This window comes from Dendrobates tinctorius, unplaced genomic scaffold (assembly GCF_039654945.1).
Source record: "Dendrobates tinctorius isolate UK_male_01 unplaced genomic scaffold, ASM3965494v1 ptg000351l, whole genome shotgun sequence".
In the NCBI taxonomy this organism is placed as follows: domain Eukaryota; kingdom Metazoa; phylum Chordata; class Amphibia; order Anura; family Dendrobatidae; genus Dendrobates; species Dendrobates tinctorius.
Window position 1 is genome coordinate 3,321,655 of NW_027362017.1, and position 20,303 is coordinate 3,341,957.

Here is a 20,303-nt window from a genome sequence, read left to right on the forward strand (position 1 = left end):
TAAAGTTTGAAAATTGCTACTTTTTCTCCAAATTTCTAATGTTTTTACAAAATAAATGCAAAGTGTAGTGACCTAAATTTACCACTACCATAAAGTACAATGTGTCACAAAAGAAAAACAATGTCACACTCATTGGGACATGTATGTTAAAGGGTTGCAGAGTTATTACCACATAAAGTGACAGTGGTCAAAATTCAAAAATTTGGCCTGGTCATTAAGGTCAAAATAAGCTCGGTCACTAAGGAGTTAAACAACCAGAAAAATGGGATATTTACCTCTGTACTTCTGGTAGTCTGAATGATAAGGAACCAATACCAGAATCGCCTATGTTTGTCACATATCTATGAACAATTAGATTTGTAGGCGTCTGTACAAAAAAAAGAAGAAAATTAAGCAATGAATGTAAAAGGTGTCAAGTTATATCATCTAAATTATTTAATTTATAAACTAGGTGATAAATTGAATATTAGAACAATATTGACATTCATTTCTTGGACTTCAAATTGTTGACTTAGATTTAAACTTACCATAGATAATTTTAAAAGGCTTGGACTAAAGTCTATACAAATTTCTAGTAGGGAGAACTTGGCATGGGGAATGGTCTTTACTGTTTGTAGCCACTAGACCTGCTGCATTAAAATAGGAGTAAAATGGAAGTATTCAGTGGCCAAGGGCTACTTGAGTACTAACTAGAAAGGATATTGCAATACCATCCTACTCCATAATGTTTGACTTGGCCTACTCCCTTTCTCTTGGGCATTGTGTTATTATTTATTCACTGTATAGTACTCATATGTTGTACAGTGCCGTGAAATAAGAGCTGCAGATGCAGACATGTTTGCAATGACTCTACTTTCCCCTTTTGTAGTCATAGCAGATGCCAGACATGAGACCAGAGAGAAAAGATTCTCTTCAAAGTCAAAGATTCTCTGTGGGGAGTGTGTTCTTTTTTTCCCCTGCATGATGTGTTCTGTTCATGATTGGTCAATGTCATACAGTGGTAAAACTGACCTCCCCCAATGAAAAATCTTAGCTAATATCAACTTGGTCTTAGCATAAATTAGAATTTAATCAGTGCAAGTTATTAACTCTACAACGGAGATGAGAAATAACAGAAAAATGTAAAAAAAAATACTTTTTATTCAGCCCTACATCCACTAATCCATGATGTGGCCAGTTCATCATTCTCAAACCAGTGAAAGGTCCTCTTCAGGGGCTTTTTTTTGTAACGGAGATGGAAATAAAATAATATTTTACATTTTTGATTGGTGCAGTACTGCAACTATTCCGATTTATCAACGGAGTAGAAAATCTGTAACAATAAATTGACTGATTTATGGCATTTGCTTGAATTGCTAAGGACAATTAAAAATTCAACTACTATAATGCAGCGTTTGTCTTCGATGAAGACCATTTCATAGCTTTGTTTCTGATTTAAATCTGATTTGGTGGCACAGTAGTGTTGTGGCTCTACTATTTCCAATTTAACATCTGATTAGTAGTTTTTGTTACATAGCTTTGATTTCATTGGTAAAATGTGTGTCCACAAGATTTGTCTTACCAGAAACTCAATGATCAAACTTGTATTCATTGGAGACATCTTGTAGTTTATAGAGAAGATACGGCAGAGAACTGTGCAAAGAAGACAGAGAAGATCAGTTAGACAACTAATCAAGGTGAACAAGAACCCTAAGCCCGAAGACCAGTATTTGTATCCCTTGCTTTAAGGAAATGAAATTACTGAGAGTGGAGAAAATAAATATCTAATAGCCTTATTGGGCTGCTTGCCATGCTAATTTCAGAAGGGGTAGCAATAATCTGCTGACAGATTTCCTTTATATTCCAAAAGACACAACAATCGAGTGCTAATACCTGTAGATCCCGGTGCGTAGATTGTCTTATCAGTCTGAATGAAGGCATATCCGCTCTGATAGCTGAGCAGGACAAGTTTTTCTAAATTGCAAACAGAAGACTTCACCATCACATAAACATAGTTTTTGGGGTCTTTAGCTAATTTATTAGAAGGAATCTGAAAGAAAAAGAAGGAAATAAATGTTCTACAAAGAGAAGGCTATCGGTTGATATTTGTATATTGTGTATTAGTGCCAGTTGTATTATGCCATGATTTTACCTTGATTGTGGCTGTGCCCAGGAAATTGTTCTCATTATTCAGGGACACTTTCTGCTTTGCTAAACTAAAAATTCTCTTTGGAAAATCTTGAATCTCAACTTCAGCCTCGAAAGCTTTATCGTGTCCATCTACAACAATGGTTTCTTCACTCTCCAGTCGTAGAATGTTCGGTGTAATGAGAGTGCATCTGTCATAGAAACACAAATGAAGACATCAGCCCAAATATTCGGGACACACAATGGGACTTGATTAAGGTCTTTTGTGGTCTCATAGGTAAAAGTTAGGTGGAGACCACTTAAAGAGGTTGCTCATTACTTTAACATTCATGTCCTATCCTTAGGATAGTGCTATCAGGTAAGACCTATCCACTATAGCAGTCGGTATACTGATGAAGGTCGAGTTAGACAGAAACGTCTGTTATTTGTACCACTGACTACTCAATAAAATCTTTACTAATCAGCAAACAAAGTTGAGTGCCAGGTTTTGTTTATTCACTATCCTTAGGATAGGTCCATGATGGCTAACCTGCTGACATGCAGTAAGTAGAGATGGGTGTACAGTAAAGGTTCGGCATCTGTACTGAACACCTACTGTTTGGGCATGGGCGTCGAACAGGAACTACAACAGGAAGTCTGTGTTACTGTTCGGGTTCAGCACCCCAAAGATCGGGTGTTTCTCATCCTGTCATGTGCATGACAGAGCAACAAATACCGCTTCTGATCGGCAGTAAAATCATCACCGCCAGTCAGATGGCCGCGGTTCCCATGCTGACAGATGAGAGCGTGAGTATGCACCTGTGATCAAAGGTAAAACATTTACCTCCAGTCACTGGTGTCAGCTGATGCGACTACTCCCATTATCCTATGCCTGCTGCTGTTAATAACAGCGAGAGCAGACATGGCTGATGGGAGTGGGAGTATTCATCAGCTGGCGCCTGTGCTCTAAATAAATAATTTTTTTTTAAAAAAGCGGCATGGGTTCCCCTATATGTTTGATAACCAGCCAGGAAAAACTCACAGCTGGGGGCAGCAACTCTTGGCTGTTAGCGTTAGCAAGGCTAGTTATCAAGAATAGAGGGGTCCCCACGCTTTTTTTTAACCCCTTTCTGCCATTTGATGTACTATCCCGTCCATGGGACCTGGGCCCCTATGCCCATTGACGGGATAGTACATCATAGCGATCAGCAGCGCGCTGATCGCGGCCGGGTGTCAGCTGATTATCACAGCTGACACCCGGCACTATGTGTCTGGGGCAGTCACAGACTGCCCCCAACACATTAACCCCTTGCACACTGCGATCAAACACAATCGCAGTGTACCGGGGGTTTAGGGAAGCATCGGCAGGGAGGGGGCTCCCTCCGTGCTTCCCTGAGCCCCCCGCAGCAGCGCGATGTGCAGTGCTGCTGTGGGACCTTCTTCCCTGTAGGTCCCCGGATTCAATATGGCACCGGGGACCTTCGGGGGCCTGCAAGTGAGGCGGCTTCCTCATGCCTGCTGAGCGCAGGCATGAGGAAGTCTGCTGCAGTGCCTGTGACAGATCACTGATCTGTCACAGCGATCTGTGATGTGACAGATCAGCAATCTGTCACATGACAGTGATGTCCCCCCTGGGACATTGTAATAAAGTTAAAAAAAAAAAAAAAGTGTAAAAATAATTTATAAAAAATCGCTAAATAAATTTAAAAAAAAAATATTCCCTAATAAATTCATTTTTTGGAAATAAAAAAAAAACAAAACAATAAAAGTACACATATTTGGTATCGCCGTGTCCGTAATGACCCGCCTTATAAAACTGTCCCACTAGTTAACCCCTTTAGCAAACCCCTTAAAAAATAAAAATAAAAAACAAAGCAAAAAAAAATGATTTATTATCATACTGCTGAACAAAAAGTGCAATAACGCGCGATCAAAAAGACGGATATAAATAACCATGGTAGCGCTGAAAACGTCATCTTCTCCTGCAAAAAACGAGCTGCCATACAGCATCATCAGCAAAAAATTAAAAAGTTATAGCTCGCAGAATAAAGCGATGCAAAAATAATTATTTTTTATACAAAATTGTTTTCATTGCATAAAAGCGCCAAAACATAAAAAAAGACATAAATGAGGTATCGCTGTAACCGTACTGACCCGAAGAATAAAACTGCCTTATCAATGTTACCGCACGCGGAACAGTGTAAACGCACCCCCCAAAAGTAAATTTTGAAATGCTGTTTTTTGTTCATTCTGCGTCCCAAAAATCGGAATAAAAAGCAATCAAAAAATGTCACATGCCCAAAAAAGGTACCAATAAAAACGTCAACTCGTCCCGCAAAAAATAAGACCTCACATGACTCTGTGGGTCAAAGTACAGAAAAATTATAGCTCTTAAAATGTGGTGATGCAAAAACTACTTTTACAATAAAAAGCGTCTTTTAGCGAATGACAGCTGCCAAACATAAAAACCCGCCATAAATAGTAAATCAAACCCCCCGTTATCACCCCCTTAGTTAGGGAAAAATAATAAAATTAAAAAAATGTATTTATTTCCATTTTCCCGTTAGGGATAGGGCTAGGGCTGAGATTAAGGTTAGAGGTGTGTTTGGGTTAGGGTTGGAGTTAGAATTGGGGGGTTTCCACTGTTTGGGCACATCAGGTGCTCTTCAAAGGCAACATGGCGTCTGATCTCAATTCCAGCCAATTCTGCATTGAAAAAGTCAAATGGTGCTCCTTCCCTTCCAAGCTTTCCCATACGCCCAAACAGTGGTTTATCCCCACAAATGGGGTATCAGCCTGTTAGGCATCAGGTTTCTGCGTCTGCTCTGCAGGAATCCAGAGCCTCACATTCTGCGGTCTCCTGCTGTCTATCTACTGCAGAGAAGATTACTTTGCAGCAGACCACTCTAGAGACTAAGTTCCTCTGTGCTCCTACTGGGCATGCTCACGAGACGATCTCCCATTGGAGATCGGGAGTCATGTGCGCAGGTCCTGCTCCAGATCTCATTGATCCATCTCGGAGATCTGGAAGGTCCCGCACGGCTATAAAAAGCGTGCATGACCGTTCGGCCATGCGCTAGTATAGACTATACTTGCTATGTGTGAATGGTGACAGATGTATGGTTCTGGTGACTGACTCATTATAAAACCCCTTCCCTCTGATATTACGCATGTGGATAGGGAATTAGTTTAGCAGTCAGCGCCAGTCAGTGGCAAGCCTTGAGCCACTGTGCACACCGCACCACTACCCTAGCGTCCGACATTGCGCTTGCTTTCTGGCTTTGTCGTCGAGCGTCAGTGTCCTACGCCACGCTGCAGTTGAAGCCCTTCTTGGCGTTCGCAGAAGCGACGCTGCACACACGGTAGGTCTAGAGGGACGCAACTCCTCTGTCTTGGGTCCTGCTCCTGTGACCAGATACCATGTGTGCATTTACCTGAGGTCTGTGTCTTTAACAGGTTCAGCATTTTGTATGTTTTTGTTGTGGCACCTCTGTGTGTGAACAGAGCCCGCTCTGCGCACTCCAGGTGAAGTTGAACCCGTGCGCATCATACCGCGATATTGCTCCTCTGTCATTACCTAGCAGCGGTGTAACACCTACTGCACGGTGGACCCCGAGCGGCGAACGCACTTTATTATTTATTTTTATTTAGTGCTTTCTGCCGTTCCTAACATCAGCCTACTCAGGACAAATTGCAAAACAACTTTTGGGGTCCATTTTCTCCTGTTACCCTTAGGAAAATAAAAAATTGGGGGCAAAAACATCATTTTTGTGGAAAAAAATATGATTTTTTTATTTTCATGCCCGGACATTATAAACTTCTGTGAAGCACTTGGGGGTTCAAAGTGCTCACCACACATCTAGATAAGTTCCGAGGGGGGTCTAGTTTCCAAAATGGGGTCACTTTTGTGGGGAGTTTCAACAGTTTAGGCACATCAGAGGCTCTCCAAACGCGACATGACACCCACAAACCATTCCATCAAAGTTTGCATTCCAAAACGTCACTACTTCCCTTCCGAGCCCCGACGTGTGCCCATACACTAGTTTTCTCCCACATATGGGGTATCAGCGTACTCAGGACAAATTGGACAACAACTGTTGGGGTCCAATTTCTCCTGTTACCCTTGGGAAAATAAAAAAATTGGGGACTAAAAGATCATGTTTGTGGAAAAAATATGATTTTTTTATTTTCACGCCAGGACGTTATAAACTTCTGTGAAGCACTTGGGGGTTCAAAGTGCTCACCACACATCTAGATAAGTTCCTTAGGTGGCCTAGTTTCCAAAATGGGGTCACTTGTGGGGGGTTTCCACTGTTTAGGTACATCAGGGGCTCTCCAAAGGCAACATGACATCCGCAGACCATTCCATCAAAGACTGCATTCCAAAACGTCACTACTACTTCCCTTCCGAGCCCCGACGTGTGCCCATACAGTAGTTTTTTTCCCACATATAGGGTATCAGAGTACTCAGGACAAATTGGACAACAACTTTTGGGGTCCAATTTCTCCGGGTACCCTTGGGAAATTAAACAATTGGGGACTAAAAGATCATGTTTGTGGGAAAGAATATGATTTTTTTATTTTCACACCCTGGTGTTATAAACTTCTGTGAAGCACTGGGGGTTCAAAGTGCTCACCACACATCTAGATAAGTTCCTTAGGTGGTCTAGTTTCCAAAATGGGGTCACTTGTGGGGGGTTTCCACTGTTTAGGTACATCAGGGGCTCTCCAAAGGCAACATGACACCCCCAGACCATTCCATCAAAGTCTGCATTCCAAAACGTCACTACGTCCCTTCCGAGCCCCGACGTGTGCCCACACAGTAGTTTTCTCCCACATATGGGGTATCAGGGTACTTAGGACAAATTGGACAACAACTTTTGGGGTCCAATTTCTCCTGTTACCCTTGGGAAAATGAAAAATTGGGGACTAAAAGATCATGTTAGTGGAAAAAATATATTTTTTTTATTTTCATGCCCGGGCATTATAAGCCTCTATGAAGCACTGTTGGTTTCAATGTGCTCACCACACATCTAGATAAGTTCCTTAGGGGGTTTAGTTTCCAAAATGGTGTCATTTGTGGGGGGTTTCCACTGTTTAGGCACATCAGGGGCTTTCCAAACGTGGCATGGCATCCAATCCCAATTCCAGCCAAAAAAGTCAAATGGCGCTGCTTCCCTTCCGAGCTCTGCCATGTGCCCAAATAGTGGTTTACCCCCACATATGGGGTTACAGCGTACTCAGGACAAGTTGCACAATAACTTTTGGGGTCCTGTTACCCTTGGAAAAATAAAAACTGGGGGTGAAAAGATCATTTTTGTGGAAAAAATGTGATTTTTTAATTGTACGGATGTACGTTATAAACTTCTGTGAAGCCCTTGGAGGTTCAAAGTTCTCACCACTCATCTTCATAAGTTCCTTGGGGGGTCTAGTTTCCAAAATGGTGTCATTGGTGGGGGTTTCCACTGTTTTGGTGCATCAGGGGCTTTCCAAACGCGACATGGTGTCCGATCTCAATTCCAGCCAAAAAAGTCATACGGCGCTGCTTCCCTTCTGAGCGCTGCCATGCGCCCAAATAGTCGTTTACACCCACATATGGGGTATCAGCGTACTCAGGACAAATTGCACAATAACTTTTAGGGTCCTCTTACCCTTGGGAAAATAAAAATTTGGGGTGAAAAGATCATTTTTGTGGAAAAAATATGATTTTTTAATTGTACGGCTATTCGTTGTAAACTTCTGTGAAGCCCTTATGGGTTTAAAGTTCTCACCACATATCTAGATAAGTTCCTTGGGGGTCTAGTTTCCAAAATGGGGTCACTTGTGGGGGATTTCCACTGTTTAGGTACATGAAGGGCTCTCCAAACGTGACATGGCGTCCGATCTGAATTCCAGCCAGAAATTTTGCATTGAAAAAGTCAAACGGCGCTCCTTCCCTTCTGAGCTCTGCCATGCGCCGAAACAGTGGTTCCCCCACATATCAGGTATCAGCGTACTCAGAACAAATTGCACAATAACTTTTGCAGTCTAATTTCTCCTGTTACCCTTGGTAAAATAAAAAAAATTGGACCTGAAATAATTTTTTTGTGAAAAAAAGTTAAATGTTCATTCATTTTTTCACATTCAAAAAATTCCTGTGAAGCACCTGAAGGGTTAATAAACTTCTTGAATGTGGTTTTGAGCACCTTGAGGGGTGCAGTTTTTAGAATGGTGTCAATTTTGGAAATTTTCTATCATATAGACCCCTCAAATTGACTTTAAATGTGATGTGGTCCGCAAAAATAAAATGGTGTTGCAAAAATGAGAAATCGCTGGTCAACTTTTAACCCTTAAAACTTCCTAACAAAAAAATTTGGTTCCAAAATTGTGCTGATGCAAAGTAAACATGTGGAAAATGTTACTTATTAAGTTTTTTGTGTGCCATATCTCTGTGATTTAAGGGCATAAAAATTCAAATTTGGAAAATTGCGAAATTTTCAAAATTTTTGCCAAATTTCCATTTTTTTCACAAATAAACGCAAGTTATTTGAATGAAATTTTACCACTAACATGAAGTACAATATGTCACAATAAAACACTGTCAGAATCCGGGATCCATGGAAGCGTTTCAGAGTTATTACCTCATAAAGGGACAGTGGTCAGAATTGTAAAAATTGGCCCGGTTATGAATGTGCAAACCACCCTTGGGGGTTAAGGGGTTAATTATTTAAATAAATAACTTACAAAATACATGGGGTTCCCCCATATTTGACAACCAGTCTTGCTAAAGCAGACACCTGGGGGCTGATATTCTCAGGCTGGTAAGCGGACAAGGATATTGGTCCCCCAGCCTAAAAATAGCAACCCACAGCCGCCCAGAAAAGTTACATCTATTAGATGGGACAATTCTGGCATTTTTCCTGGCTATTCCAACTTGCCCTGTAACGGTGGCAAGTGGGGTTCATATTTGTGGGGTTGATGTCACCTTTGTATTGTCTGGTGACATCAAGCTGACAGCTTAGTAATGGAGAGGCATCTATAAGACACTTTTCCATTACTAATCCTTTAGTTATATAGTAAAAGAAGGCAGAGTCAGAATAAATAATCCACACTTTTCCTTTTTTTATTTAAAAGTAACAAACACAGTTATACTCACCTAACACACATTCCATTGAAGCCCTCGTCTTCTGTAAGAAAACAAAAGTAAAAAACAACTGTAACCCTCACCCATCCATCGTTCTGTCCCATGCCATAATCCATGTCTGGGGAATAAATAGTTTTCAACCTGGACGGTACCAAGTTGCGATTGTCCAGGCTGAGAACCACTGGTGAATGAGTTTCTATAAGCTCAGAATCAGCGAGCAGCGGTAACAACATCGAGCTTACCGCAGGTCACTGGGGCTGCATTCCCAGCCAGGCCCCTGAACTGTGTGGAACTCGATGAGATCACTTCTAGCACAGTGAGAAAAAGTCTCACGGTGCAGAGGTGAGTTTACCACAGTTCACCGGGAGAAATTTCTCATTTGCTCTTTTTTTTACTAATTTTGACACACCGAGCTCAAAAGTTTGGCCATCACTGGGATAAGTTGTCAATGTCTGATCGGCGTGTGTGCTAAACCCTGCACCCATGCCGATCAGCTGTTTTTGGTGTCGGCAGTGGCCGGAAATGACCAGTTACGGAGCTGCACAGCACTGCTCCATCAACTCTATAGTAGCTGCAGTCGGATATTGCACATCCACCCTCTATTAATTTGAATAGGGGACTGGATGTGCAGTACCAAGTCGCGGCCACTACACTGTAGACGGAGCTGTCTTGTGCAGCCGTAACTGATCAGTTCCAACTGCAGCTGACACCGTGAACAGATGATCGGCAGGGCTGCAGGGTGTCGCACTCCAAAAATAGGCTATCAATGTTAAAGTTGTGGACAACTTCTTTAATTTTCTTTTCTTTTTAAATAAAGGAAAAGGAAACAGAAATTACCATGATGTTTTCCCTATATCTATTTCTTACATTGTCTAAAAATTGGACCATACAGTACTAATAATGTGCATAACTATACTGGACTCACATAATATTTTTAGAGAATGCTTTCATTATAGTGCCATGTAGTACCTACATAAGTCTCCGACACAGTGCTTTTGTCTTAACACCATATATCGTGTCTACTCCATAGAGAACAGCACACATAACAGTGCCATGCATTCTTGTATAGTTCCAAAATAACTATCGTATAGAGTGAGGTACTGTAACCATTGAGGAGAAGTCACTGGGGACATTTCACATTCTGCTGGTAAGATACCATGGATGATGCACTGAACTTTAACTATACACAGAATTATACTGACTGTTCTGATAATTGACTTGTGTCGTAACTACGGTATTGTAATACATCAGTATTAGTAATGCCACAAAACCGTGCCCTCAAGATGTCTGTTAAAATAAGGATAAGGTGGACCTCCCATTTTAAAGAAAATCTGTCACTTGACATTAATATCTTTTTTTTTACTTGGTGTAAATGCCATTGTTTTCCTAAATTTACATAGTAACATAGTAACATAGTTATTAAGGTTGAAGGACGACTTTAAGTCCATCTAGTTCAACCCATATCCTGTCCTAACCTGCCCTAACATGTTTGGTGAAGTTTTTTTTTTTTTTTTGCTCCTGCACCTCTTCTTGCTTCTCTCTCTCCTGTGTAAGGAGATGGAAATGCTGCCCGTGTTTCCCCCTTGAAGAACACGTGAATGGTTGCAAAAGGGTTTTGATAGGACATAGTATAGAAAACGAAGAGAGTTCCCAGGCAGGAGTTCCAGAGCATCAGATACAGAAGAGATAAGCAATGGTCATAGTGGCAAAGTAGCCACCTAAGGGAAAAATTACGTGGAACTATGGGTTGAGTATAGGACTCTTGTCAACTTGACTGTAGTACTGAGCTGGGCTGTGGTGAAGTAAAGAAGAAAGGTGACCAGAGAACAAGAGAGAAACCTTGTATGCGGCTTGATTCACATGTCCTTCGCAAAGATTAACCTGCCCAATTCAAGCCTGGAAATGATGATTTTTGTGGAACTAGAGCAAGTCCAAAAAGGGGCAACAAAATTTAGTAACGGGATGGAAGAATTACATTACCCAGAGAGACTATCAATGTAGAGAGCGCGGATAGCTCAGTTGGTAGAGCATCAGACTTTTAATCTGAGGGTCCAGGGTTCGGGCGTAAAGAGGAAAACAATAAACCCAAGATTTAAAGGATGTAACGAAACAAAGGATGGTTATGATTTCTGTTAGTTCGGACAGAACAGGGCAACAAGTGATCACTGGTAATGTTATGTACCATGGATATGGTGTGACGGTACTCAGTCGATATTTGGCACTATTATGAGGTTCTGTTATAGTGATATTCAGAAGATGCATATTTTTCATAACTGTATCTCCTGCCTATAAGCCACAAATCAATAGTGGACAGATCGCTAACAACAGCCATGTTATGTTTGGTCTCTGGGTAGTAGTAAAATCCCGATAAAATATATGGCGGCAATCTCTAACTTTTGCGATCATCAAGGGTGAAGATATCACTAAGTTGGGAATTTCATAAAATCCTGAAGGGCTGAGGGCATCCCACAACCGGTCTCCCATGAGGTCATCATGGGGGTGGAATGTGGGTGTAACTTGTGTGCTGATAAAAGGTCTAAAGAAATTATGATCTGTGTGGAACTAGAGCGAGTACAAAGAAGGGCAACAAAATTAATAAAGGGGATTGAGGAACTACAATACCCAGAGAGATTAGCAAAAAAGTATTATTTAGTCTAGAAAAGAGGCAACTGAGGGGCGATCTCATAACCATGTATAAGTATATAAGGGGACAATACAAATATCTCTCCGAGGATCTGTTTATACCAAGGAAGGTGACGGTCACAAGGGGGCATTCTCTGCGTCTGGAGGAGAGAAGGTTTTTCCACTAACATAGAAAAGGATTCTTTACTGTTAGGGTAGGGAGAATCTGGAATTCCTTGTCTGAGGAGGTGGGGATGGCGAACTCAGTCAAGGGGTTCAATAGAGGCCCGGATGTCTTCCTAGAGCGTAACAATATTGTATCTTGCAGTTATTAGGTTCTTTAGAAGGACGTAGATCTGGGGATTTCTTCTGACGGAATATAGGCTGAACTGGATGGACAAATGTCTTTTTTCGGCCTTGCTAACTACAGCTCTGGCAAAAATTAAGAGACCACTGCAAAATTTTCAGTTTGTCTTAATTTTCTCTTTATAGGTATATTTTTGAGCAAAATGTAAATTGCTCTTATATTCTATAAACTACTGACAACATGTCTTCGAATTTCCAAGCACTAAATTTTGTACTTATTTTCAGAAAATGAAAAATGGTTAAAATAGCAAAAAAAAATGCAGTGCTTGCAGACCTCAAATAATGCTACGAAAACAAGTTCATACTTATTTAGAAACAACAATACTAATGTTTTAACTCAGGAAGAGTTCAGAAATCAATATTTTGTGGAATAACCATGATTTTTAATCACAGCTTTCATGTGTCTTGGCATGCTTTCCACCAGTCTTTCACACTGCTTTTGGGTGACATTATGCCACTCCTGGTACAAAAATTTAAGCAGTTCTTCTTTGTTTGATGGCTTGTGACTATCCATCTTCCTCACATTCAAGAGGTTTTCAATGGGGTTCAAGTTTGGAGATTGGGCTGGCCATGACAGCGATTTGAGCTAGTGTTCCTTCATCCACACATTGGTTTACCTAGCCGTGTGGCATGGTGCATTGTTCTGCTGGAAAAACCAGTCCTCAGAGTTGGGGAACATTGCCTGAGCAGAAGGAATCAACTGTTTTTCCAGGATAACCTTGTATGCGGCTTGATTCACATGTTCTTCGCAAAGATTAACCTGCCCAATTCAAGCCTGGAAATTATGATTTTTGTGGAACTAGAGCAAGTCCAAAAAGGGGCAACAAAATATAGTGACGGGATGGAAGAATTACAGTACCCAGAGAGATTATCAATGTAGAGAGCTCGGATAGCTCAGTCGGTAGAGCATCAGACTTTTAATCTGAGGGTCCAGGGTTCAAGTCCCTGTTCGGGCGTAAGCTTTTAATAAATGATGGCAACTATTCAGGGAGAATATCATGGTTATGATTTCTGTTAGTTCGGACAGAACAGGGCAACAAGTGATCACTGGTAATGTTATGTACCATGGATATGGTGTGACGGTACTCAGTCGATATTTGGCACTATTATGAGGTTCTGTTATAGTGATATTCAGAAGATGTATATTTTTCATAACTGTATCTCCTGCCTATAAGCCACAAATCAATAGTGGACAGATCGCTAACAACAGCCATGTTATGTTTGGTCTCTGGGTAGTAGTAAAATCCCAATAAAATATATGGCGGCAATCTCTAACTTTTGCGATCATCAAGGGTGAAGATATCACTAAGTTGGGAATTTCATAAAATCCTGAAGGGCTGAGGGCATCCCACAACCGGTCTCCCATGAGGTCATCATGGGGGTGGAATGTGGGTGTAACTTGTGTGCTGATAAAAGGTCTAAAGAAATTATGATCTGTGTGGAACTAGAGCGAGTACAAAGAAGGGCAACAAAATTAATAAAGGGGATTGAGGAACTACAATACCCAGAGAGATTAGCAAAAAAGTATTATTTAGTCTAGAAAAGAGGCAACTGAGGGGCGATCTCATAACCATGTATAAGTATATAAGGGGACAATACAAATATCTCTCCGAGGATCTGTTTATACCAAGGAAGGTGACGGTCACAAGGGGGCATTCTCTGCGTCTGGAGGAGAGAAGGTTTTTCCACTAACATAGAAAAGGATTCTTTACTGTTAGGGCAGGGAGAATCTGGAATTCCATGTCTGAGGAGGTGGGGATGGCGAACTCAGTCAAGGGGTTCAAGAGAGGCCCGGATGTCTTCCTAGAGCGTAACAATATTGTATCTTGCAGTTATTAGGTTCTTTAGAAGGACGTAGATCTGGGGATTTATTCTGACGGAATATAGGCTGAACTGGATGGACAAATGTCTTTTTTCGGCCTTGCTAACTACAGCTCTGGCAAAAATTAAGAGACCACTGCAAAATTTTCTGTTTGTCTTAATTTTCTCTTTATAGGTATATTTTTGAGCAAAATGTAAATTGCTCTTATATTCTATAAACTACTGACAACTAGAGTTGAGCGACTTTTGGTTTTTTAGGGTCGCGTTTCGTTTCATGAAACCCGACTTTTCCAAAAGTAGGGTCGAGCAAGATCGTCCGATTATAGGGAAAAGTCGGGGTCGTCCCGAAACACGAAACCCAATGTAAGTCAATGGGGAATAAAAGTCGGCAGTGAGAGGAGGACAGGAAACACACCTACAGTGCCCATTTGAATGCCAAAAGCATCAATTCTTCTTACTTAAGCTTGTCAACCTTAATTAACTTCATAATACAAGTTACGCACTGAAAAATGGGGGCTATTTGGCTAAAGTTGTGGGGGGGGAGGGCTGGCTGCAGGTTTTCATGTGCCCTGGGCGAAAGAGCGCCCCTTTAACACATACCACAACTCATCATGCTCCGATACGGCAGAGAAATAGCGGTATAGTACAATGAAAAATACCTCACTTTTTACATCTCATGACGAGGCCCATCTATTTCTCCATACAAAATCATTGGTCCCATATAATGTTTGAAACAGTATATGATGAGCTCCACATAATGCTACAGTATATGTTGGTCCCCATGGATGAAGCTCCACTGTCTTATGGGCCCAAATAATGCTCCAAACATAATGGGCCCCATTTCTAATGCTCTAGTGTATAATGGGCCCTGTAAATGCTGCTCCAGTGTCTGATGTCCACCTTTGGAATGTTCCAGTGTATGGTGGGCCCCATCTATCATTCTCCAGAGTATAGTGCTCCCCAAAAATTGCTGTCCCAACATTGAAAACAATCAAATAAGTCTCCTCGCTAGGGAATCCCTGTACTTGTCTGGACTCCTCGTCGTCCCCATCTTCCATCTCACTGCACAGTATTTCAACTTTGCAAGTGCTGTGATCCTGAGCAAGCAGGGGGGGCCCACTCGTTGGCGACGGCACTGGCACAGGGCCCCTGATAGTACGGTGGTGTGTCTGATGGCGGGTGGGCCGAACCTGCACTTTCATCTGCAGCTTCCTCTTTGTCACCGTGTAAGATGGAACTGTATATGGGAAGGGTAACCTGTGTTTCATCAGGGTCAGATTCAGGTCGTGTAGCGTGCGAGGGGAATGTAGTGGTCTGGGTCAATGTACCAGCAGATTCATCGAGCAGTGGCTGGGCATCAGTGCACTTGTGTCGCCCCCAGGAGTACGGTCGCCACAGTGGCATTACCTTCTTCCTAGGGAGTGTGATGTCATGCTTGGGAGCAACGAACGATCTCTCTAGCAGGTTAACTGATTGGGCGGCGTTATTCCCACGAGTCATGACCCTCCAAACAGCGTTCATGAAGGCAAAGTGTTTGTTTTACGTGGGCAGTATGGTTGCAAAGCTGAACCTTAAAGGAATGTCCAGAAGGGCACCACCAGGAGTGGAGCCTACGGTTAAATTCGACTCCACCTGGCAAACCTCAACCATGCCAGCTACAGAACAGATGCACACATTGCAAGCTTAATTCCGTTAACGAACGAGACTCCGTCATGCCCCGCGGTCCGAGTCCGGCTTACTAGAGGGACACGTGAGGCTCTGGCACATGAGATTGGCCAATAACTGGTGTGTCATGCCCTTACATGTCCGTGGCTGCATGTGCGCTACACTGAAAAGGCCAGCGTTTGTCGCTTACAGGTGCAGATAACCCGCTGAACAACGTTAGTGATGGGGATCACTGATTACAATTATTACCCGCGAACAATGATTTCCCAGTAAGTGCAGGTCAACCGCAGTTCCGGAATTAGGCCTAACCGTCATTTCTGAAAAAAATGAAAAACTTACGTGTGCAAACCACAGGTGCTGTAGCTTGCTTAACAGCTCGCCAGCCGTTCTCACGCCCAGTATGGATTACACGTGATTGCACAAAGGTGAGAAAGGGTACCGTATCCCCAGATAACATGTATGGATAGCGTACACATTCAAAATATATGTCTATACATCAGGAGGCAGGAAGACAGTGTTAGGCCCAGTATGGATTGCACAAAGGTTAGAAAGGGTACCGTTTCCCCGGATAACATGTATGGATAGCGTACACATTCAAAATATATGTCTATACATCAGGAGGCAGGCTCAGATGGTGTTAGGCCCAGTATGGATTGCACGTGATTGCACAAAGGTTAGAAAGGGTACCGTATCCCCAGATAACATGTATGGATAGCGTACACATTCAAAATATATGTCTATACATCAGGAGGCAGGCTCAGACGGTGTCAGGCACAGTATGGATTTGACGGCCCAGACTACACAGTGGAGGAGCAGAGAGAGGTAAAGATTGCAAATGCTGGGGCCCTGCCCAAGCAAGGGGGGCCCACTCGTGGGCGTCGGTACTGGCACTGGGCCCCTCATAGTACGGCGGTGTGTCTGACGGCGGGTGTGCACCACCACCGTCAGAGACACTTGATTGCACTATGAAGGACCCTGTGCCAGTGCCCGCGCCCAAGAGTCGGCCTACCCACCTGTCCAGGGCAACGGCACTCGCACGGTGTCGTGCGCTAGGTGGTGACCCCGGCCATGGGGGGGGAGGCAGCACAGTTAGGGAGTTTTAGAAAGTGGCATATGTTGATGTTGGACATTCAGCTGATGCAAAAGGTGAAATAGGTCAAGTCCCAGGAAGAGGTGGACCAAAGCAAGCCATTTTTCTGTCACCCTATGTGTCATCAGGGGAAGGTGGGACAAAATCCTTGGAAACCCATGCGTGGTTCATTTTAATGAAGGTTAGATCATCCACATTTTGGGTTGACAGACGGGTCCTTTTTTCTGTCAGGATTGATCCAGCTGCACTGAAGACTCTTTCCGATAGCACACTTGCAGCTGGGCAAGCGAGCTCCTGTAAGGCATATTGTGCCAATTCAGGCCAGGTGTCCAGTTTAGCGGCCCAATAGTCAAAGGGGAATGACCTGTGTGGGAGAACATCGATATGGGAGGAAAAGTAGTTTGTAACCATAGTTGACAACTGCTGTCTCCTGTCACTTTCCATCGATGCAGTATTACCAGTTGTGTGAGCGGTATTTGAAAAATCAGTCCACAACATTGTCATGAAACCCCTGTCTCCAATGCCACTTCTGCTGTGTGCACCACGAACACCTCTGCCAAGCTGCCCCCGGCCCGTACGGCTCGTGTGAGAACCATCACCGCTGCTGTGTGCTGGGAATGCCTCAAGCAACCGATTTACCAGAGTTGCTTGTTTATTAGCCAATATTAGGTCAAGGTTCTCCTGTGGCATGATGTTTTGTAATTTGCCTTTATAGCGTGGATCCAGGATGCTGGCCAACCAGTAGTCGTCATCGTTCATCATTTTGGCAATGCGTGGGTCCCTTTTTAGGATCTGCAAGGCATAATCTGACATGTGGGCCAATGTTCCCGGTGTCAATGATGCACTGCGAGTGCTGGTTGGAGGAGCACTTTCTGGCAAATCCACATCCCTCCAGTCACGCACAAACCCTGTACCAGACCTTGCCACGCCAACATTTTCACTTGCCCCACGAGATGCATCCTCCTCCCCTAAGTAATCATCCCCATCATCCTCCTCCTCCTCCTCTTCTTCCTCCACCTCGTCCAGGAGAGGTCCCTGAGCAGACAATGGCTGAATGTCATCAAGGATTCCCTCCTCCTCTTCCTCCTCATCAATCATTGGCTGCAGACGCCTGCTCCTTAAGGTGCGTCAAAGTTTGCATGAGCAGACGCATAAGTGGGATGCTCATGCTTAGGATGGCGTCGTCTGCGCTTACCAGCCGTGTGCATTCCTCAAAACACTGAGGACTTTACAGAGGTCTCTCAGCTTCGACCACTGCACACCTGTCAACTCCATGTCTGCTCTCAAAGTGCCTGGCCGTGTATCCTCCCACAAATGCATTATGGCCTGCCTCTGCTCGCACAGCCGCTCCACCATGTGCAGGGTGGAGTTCCACCTTGTTGCAATGTCGATAATGAGGTGGTGGTTGGGAAGGTGGAGCAATCGCTGCAGCTTCTGCATACGAACGGAGTGTACAGGCGACCGGCGGATGTGCGCGCACAGTCTTCGCACCTTCTGGAGCAGGGCTGTTAACTCCGGATAATTTTTGAGGAAGCACTGCACCACCAGGTTCAAGGTGTGAGCCAAGCAAGGTATATGGCTGAGTTTTGAAAGGGCTATGGCTGCCACAAAATTACGGCCGTTATCACTAACTGCCTTGCCTGCCTCAAGATGTACACTGCCCAGCCATGACTCAGTTTGTCGCTTCAAGTACTCGGCCAGCACCTCGGCGGTGTGTCTGTTGCCCAAACACATCATCTGCAACACAGCCTGCTGACGCTTTCCACTAGCTGCTCGATAGGGGGACACATCGTGTGCAACAGTGGCAGCTGCAGATGGAGTGCTCGTATGACTGCGCTCTGTGGACAAGCTTTCGCTTCTGGAGGAGGAGGAGGAGGAGGGTCGAACGCCTACAGCCAACTGTTTCCTATACCGTGGGCTAGGCAGCACTGTCCCACCACCGCTGTCCCCTGTGGACCCTGCATCCACATTAACCCAGTGCGCAGTGATGGACACGTAACGGCCCTGGCCATGCCGACTGGACCATGCATCAGTTGTGAGGTGCACCTTTCCGCTCACTGACTGCTTGAGTGCATGGACAATGCGGTCTTTCACATGATGGTGGAGGGCTGGGATGGCTTTGCGAGAGAAGAAGTGGCGACTGGGTAGGTCATAGCGTGGTACTGCATAGGCCATGAGTTCGCGGAAAGCTGTGCTTTCCACCAACCGAAAGGGCATCATCTCAAACGAGATTAGTTTGGCAATGTTGGGCGTTCAAACCCAGTGTACGCGGATGAGAGACTGAGTACTTTCTTGACCTACTCATAGTGTCTGGGAGGGTGAGCTGGACTTGAGAGCTGCATATGGTGGAAGTAGCGGTGGACAGGGCGGACTGAGAGAGGGTTGATGATGGTGATGGAGTTGGTGTTCTTTCTGATGGCCTAGAATCAGTCTTTCGTTGATATAACAGTGGGATTCCCTGACTGCTGTGGCCTTGCAACGACACCTCAACAATTGCTGCTGTGCTAACCGGTGGGCTTACAGTGGGGGAAACAATGTAGCGTTGCTGACTACCTTCGTTGTGATCAGTTGCACATATGGCACTTGAGGTTTGGTGTTGTGTCCACGCTTGCAAGTGCATGCTGGTTAAATGTCTAAGCATGCAACTGGTATTCAAATTTTTCAGATTTTTCCCTCGGCTAAAGGTCTTTGCGCACTTCTTGCAGATAACCTTGGCCTGATCATGAGGATTTTGTTCAAAAAAGTGCCACACTGCACTCTTCCTACTTTGGCAGACATTTTGCGGCCTAGCACGCAGTGATCTTTTGACCCTCTGGACAAGCTGTCCAGCAACTCTTTTGATGTTTGGAACCTGTCTTTGGAGTGCTCCGGGCCTGCCAGATAACAGCTGTTGCGATGTCGATGTCTGCTGTGGATGCTCCTCATCTGAGCTATTGGAAGCAGCACCCTCTTCCCCCAATGGATGCCAATCTGGGTCAACAACTGGGTCATCCATCACCTCCTCTTCTATGTCATGTGCACCTTCCTCTGTGTCACCGTGTATGGTGGTATAGTGTGCGGGAAGGGGCACCTGAGTCTCATCAGGGTCAGAATCTGGCTCTGTACACTGCGAGGACAATGTAGTGCTCTGAGTGAATGTACCAGCAGAATCATCCATCAGCGGCTGTGCATCAGTGCACTCCATGTCAGATTCATCTTGGCCTGGGTAATTCACCATTTGACTTGATAATCCAGGCATGGTATGTGAAAACAGCTCCATGGAGTAATCAGTAGTATGGCCTGCGTCATCCTTCAATCTTGGTTGGGGTGAAGGACACAAGGAAAGGTGTGGTTCATGAACATGAGCCTCCAATGACGACTCAGTGCTTTTACTTTTTACAACTGAAGAAGAGGAGGCGATAGAGCTGGAGGCTGAGTCAGCAATGTAAGACAAAACTTTTTCCTGATGCTCTGGCTTTAAAAGCGGTTTGCCAACTCCTAGAAAACTAAGCGTTCGAGGCCTTATGTAGC

The 20,303-nt window shown here is 43.9% G+C and overlaps 1 protein-coding gene and 1 non-coding gene across 3 annotated transcripts in view; one reads left to right on the plus strand and one right to left on the minus strand.

Annotated features, from left to right (window-relative positions):
* LOC141075422 (A.superbus venom factor 1-like) overlaps positions 1-20,303 on the minus strand; it is a 248,931-nt gene that overhangs the window by 211,108 nt on the left and 17,520 nt on the right. For both annotated transcript variants that reach the window (XM_073562456.1, XM_073562454.1), the window contains exons 2-5: positions 2,132-2,318; positions 1,873-2,029; positions 1,562-1,632; positions 276-367 (exon numbers count right to left, since the gene is read on the minus strand). In XM_073562456.1, coding sequence (XP_073418557.1) covers positions 276-367; positions 1,562-1,632; positions 1,873-2,029; positions 2,132-2,318 — 507 coding nt within the window. The remainder of the gene's footprint in view (positions 1-275; positions 368-1,561; positions 1,633-1,872; positions 2,030-2,131; positions 2,319-20,303) is intronic.
* TRNAK-UUU (transfer RNA lysine (anticodon UUU)) lies at positions 13,101-13,173 on the plus strand. Its single transcript has one exon. It is a non-coding gene; the product is annotated as a tRNA-Lys (tRNA).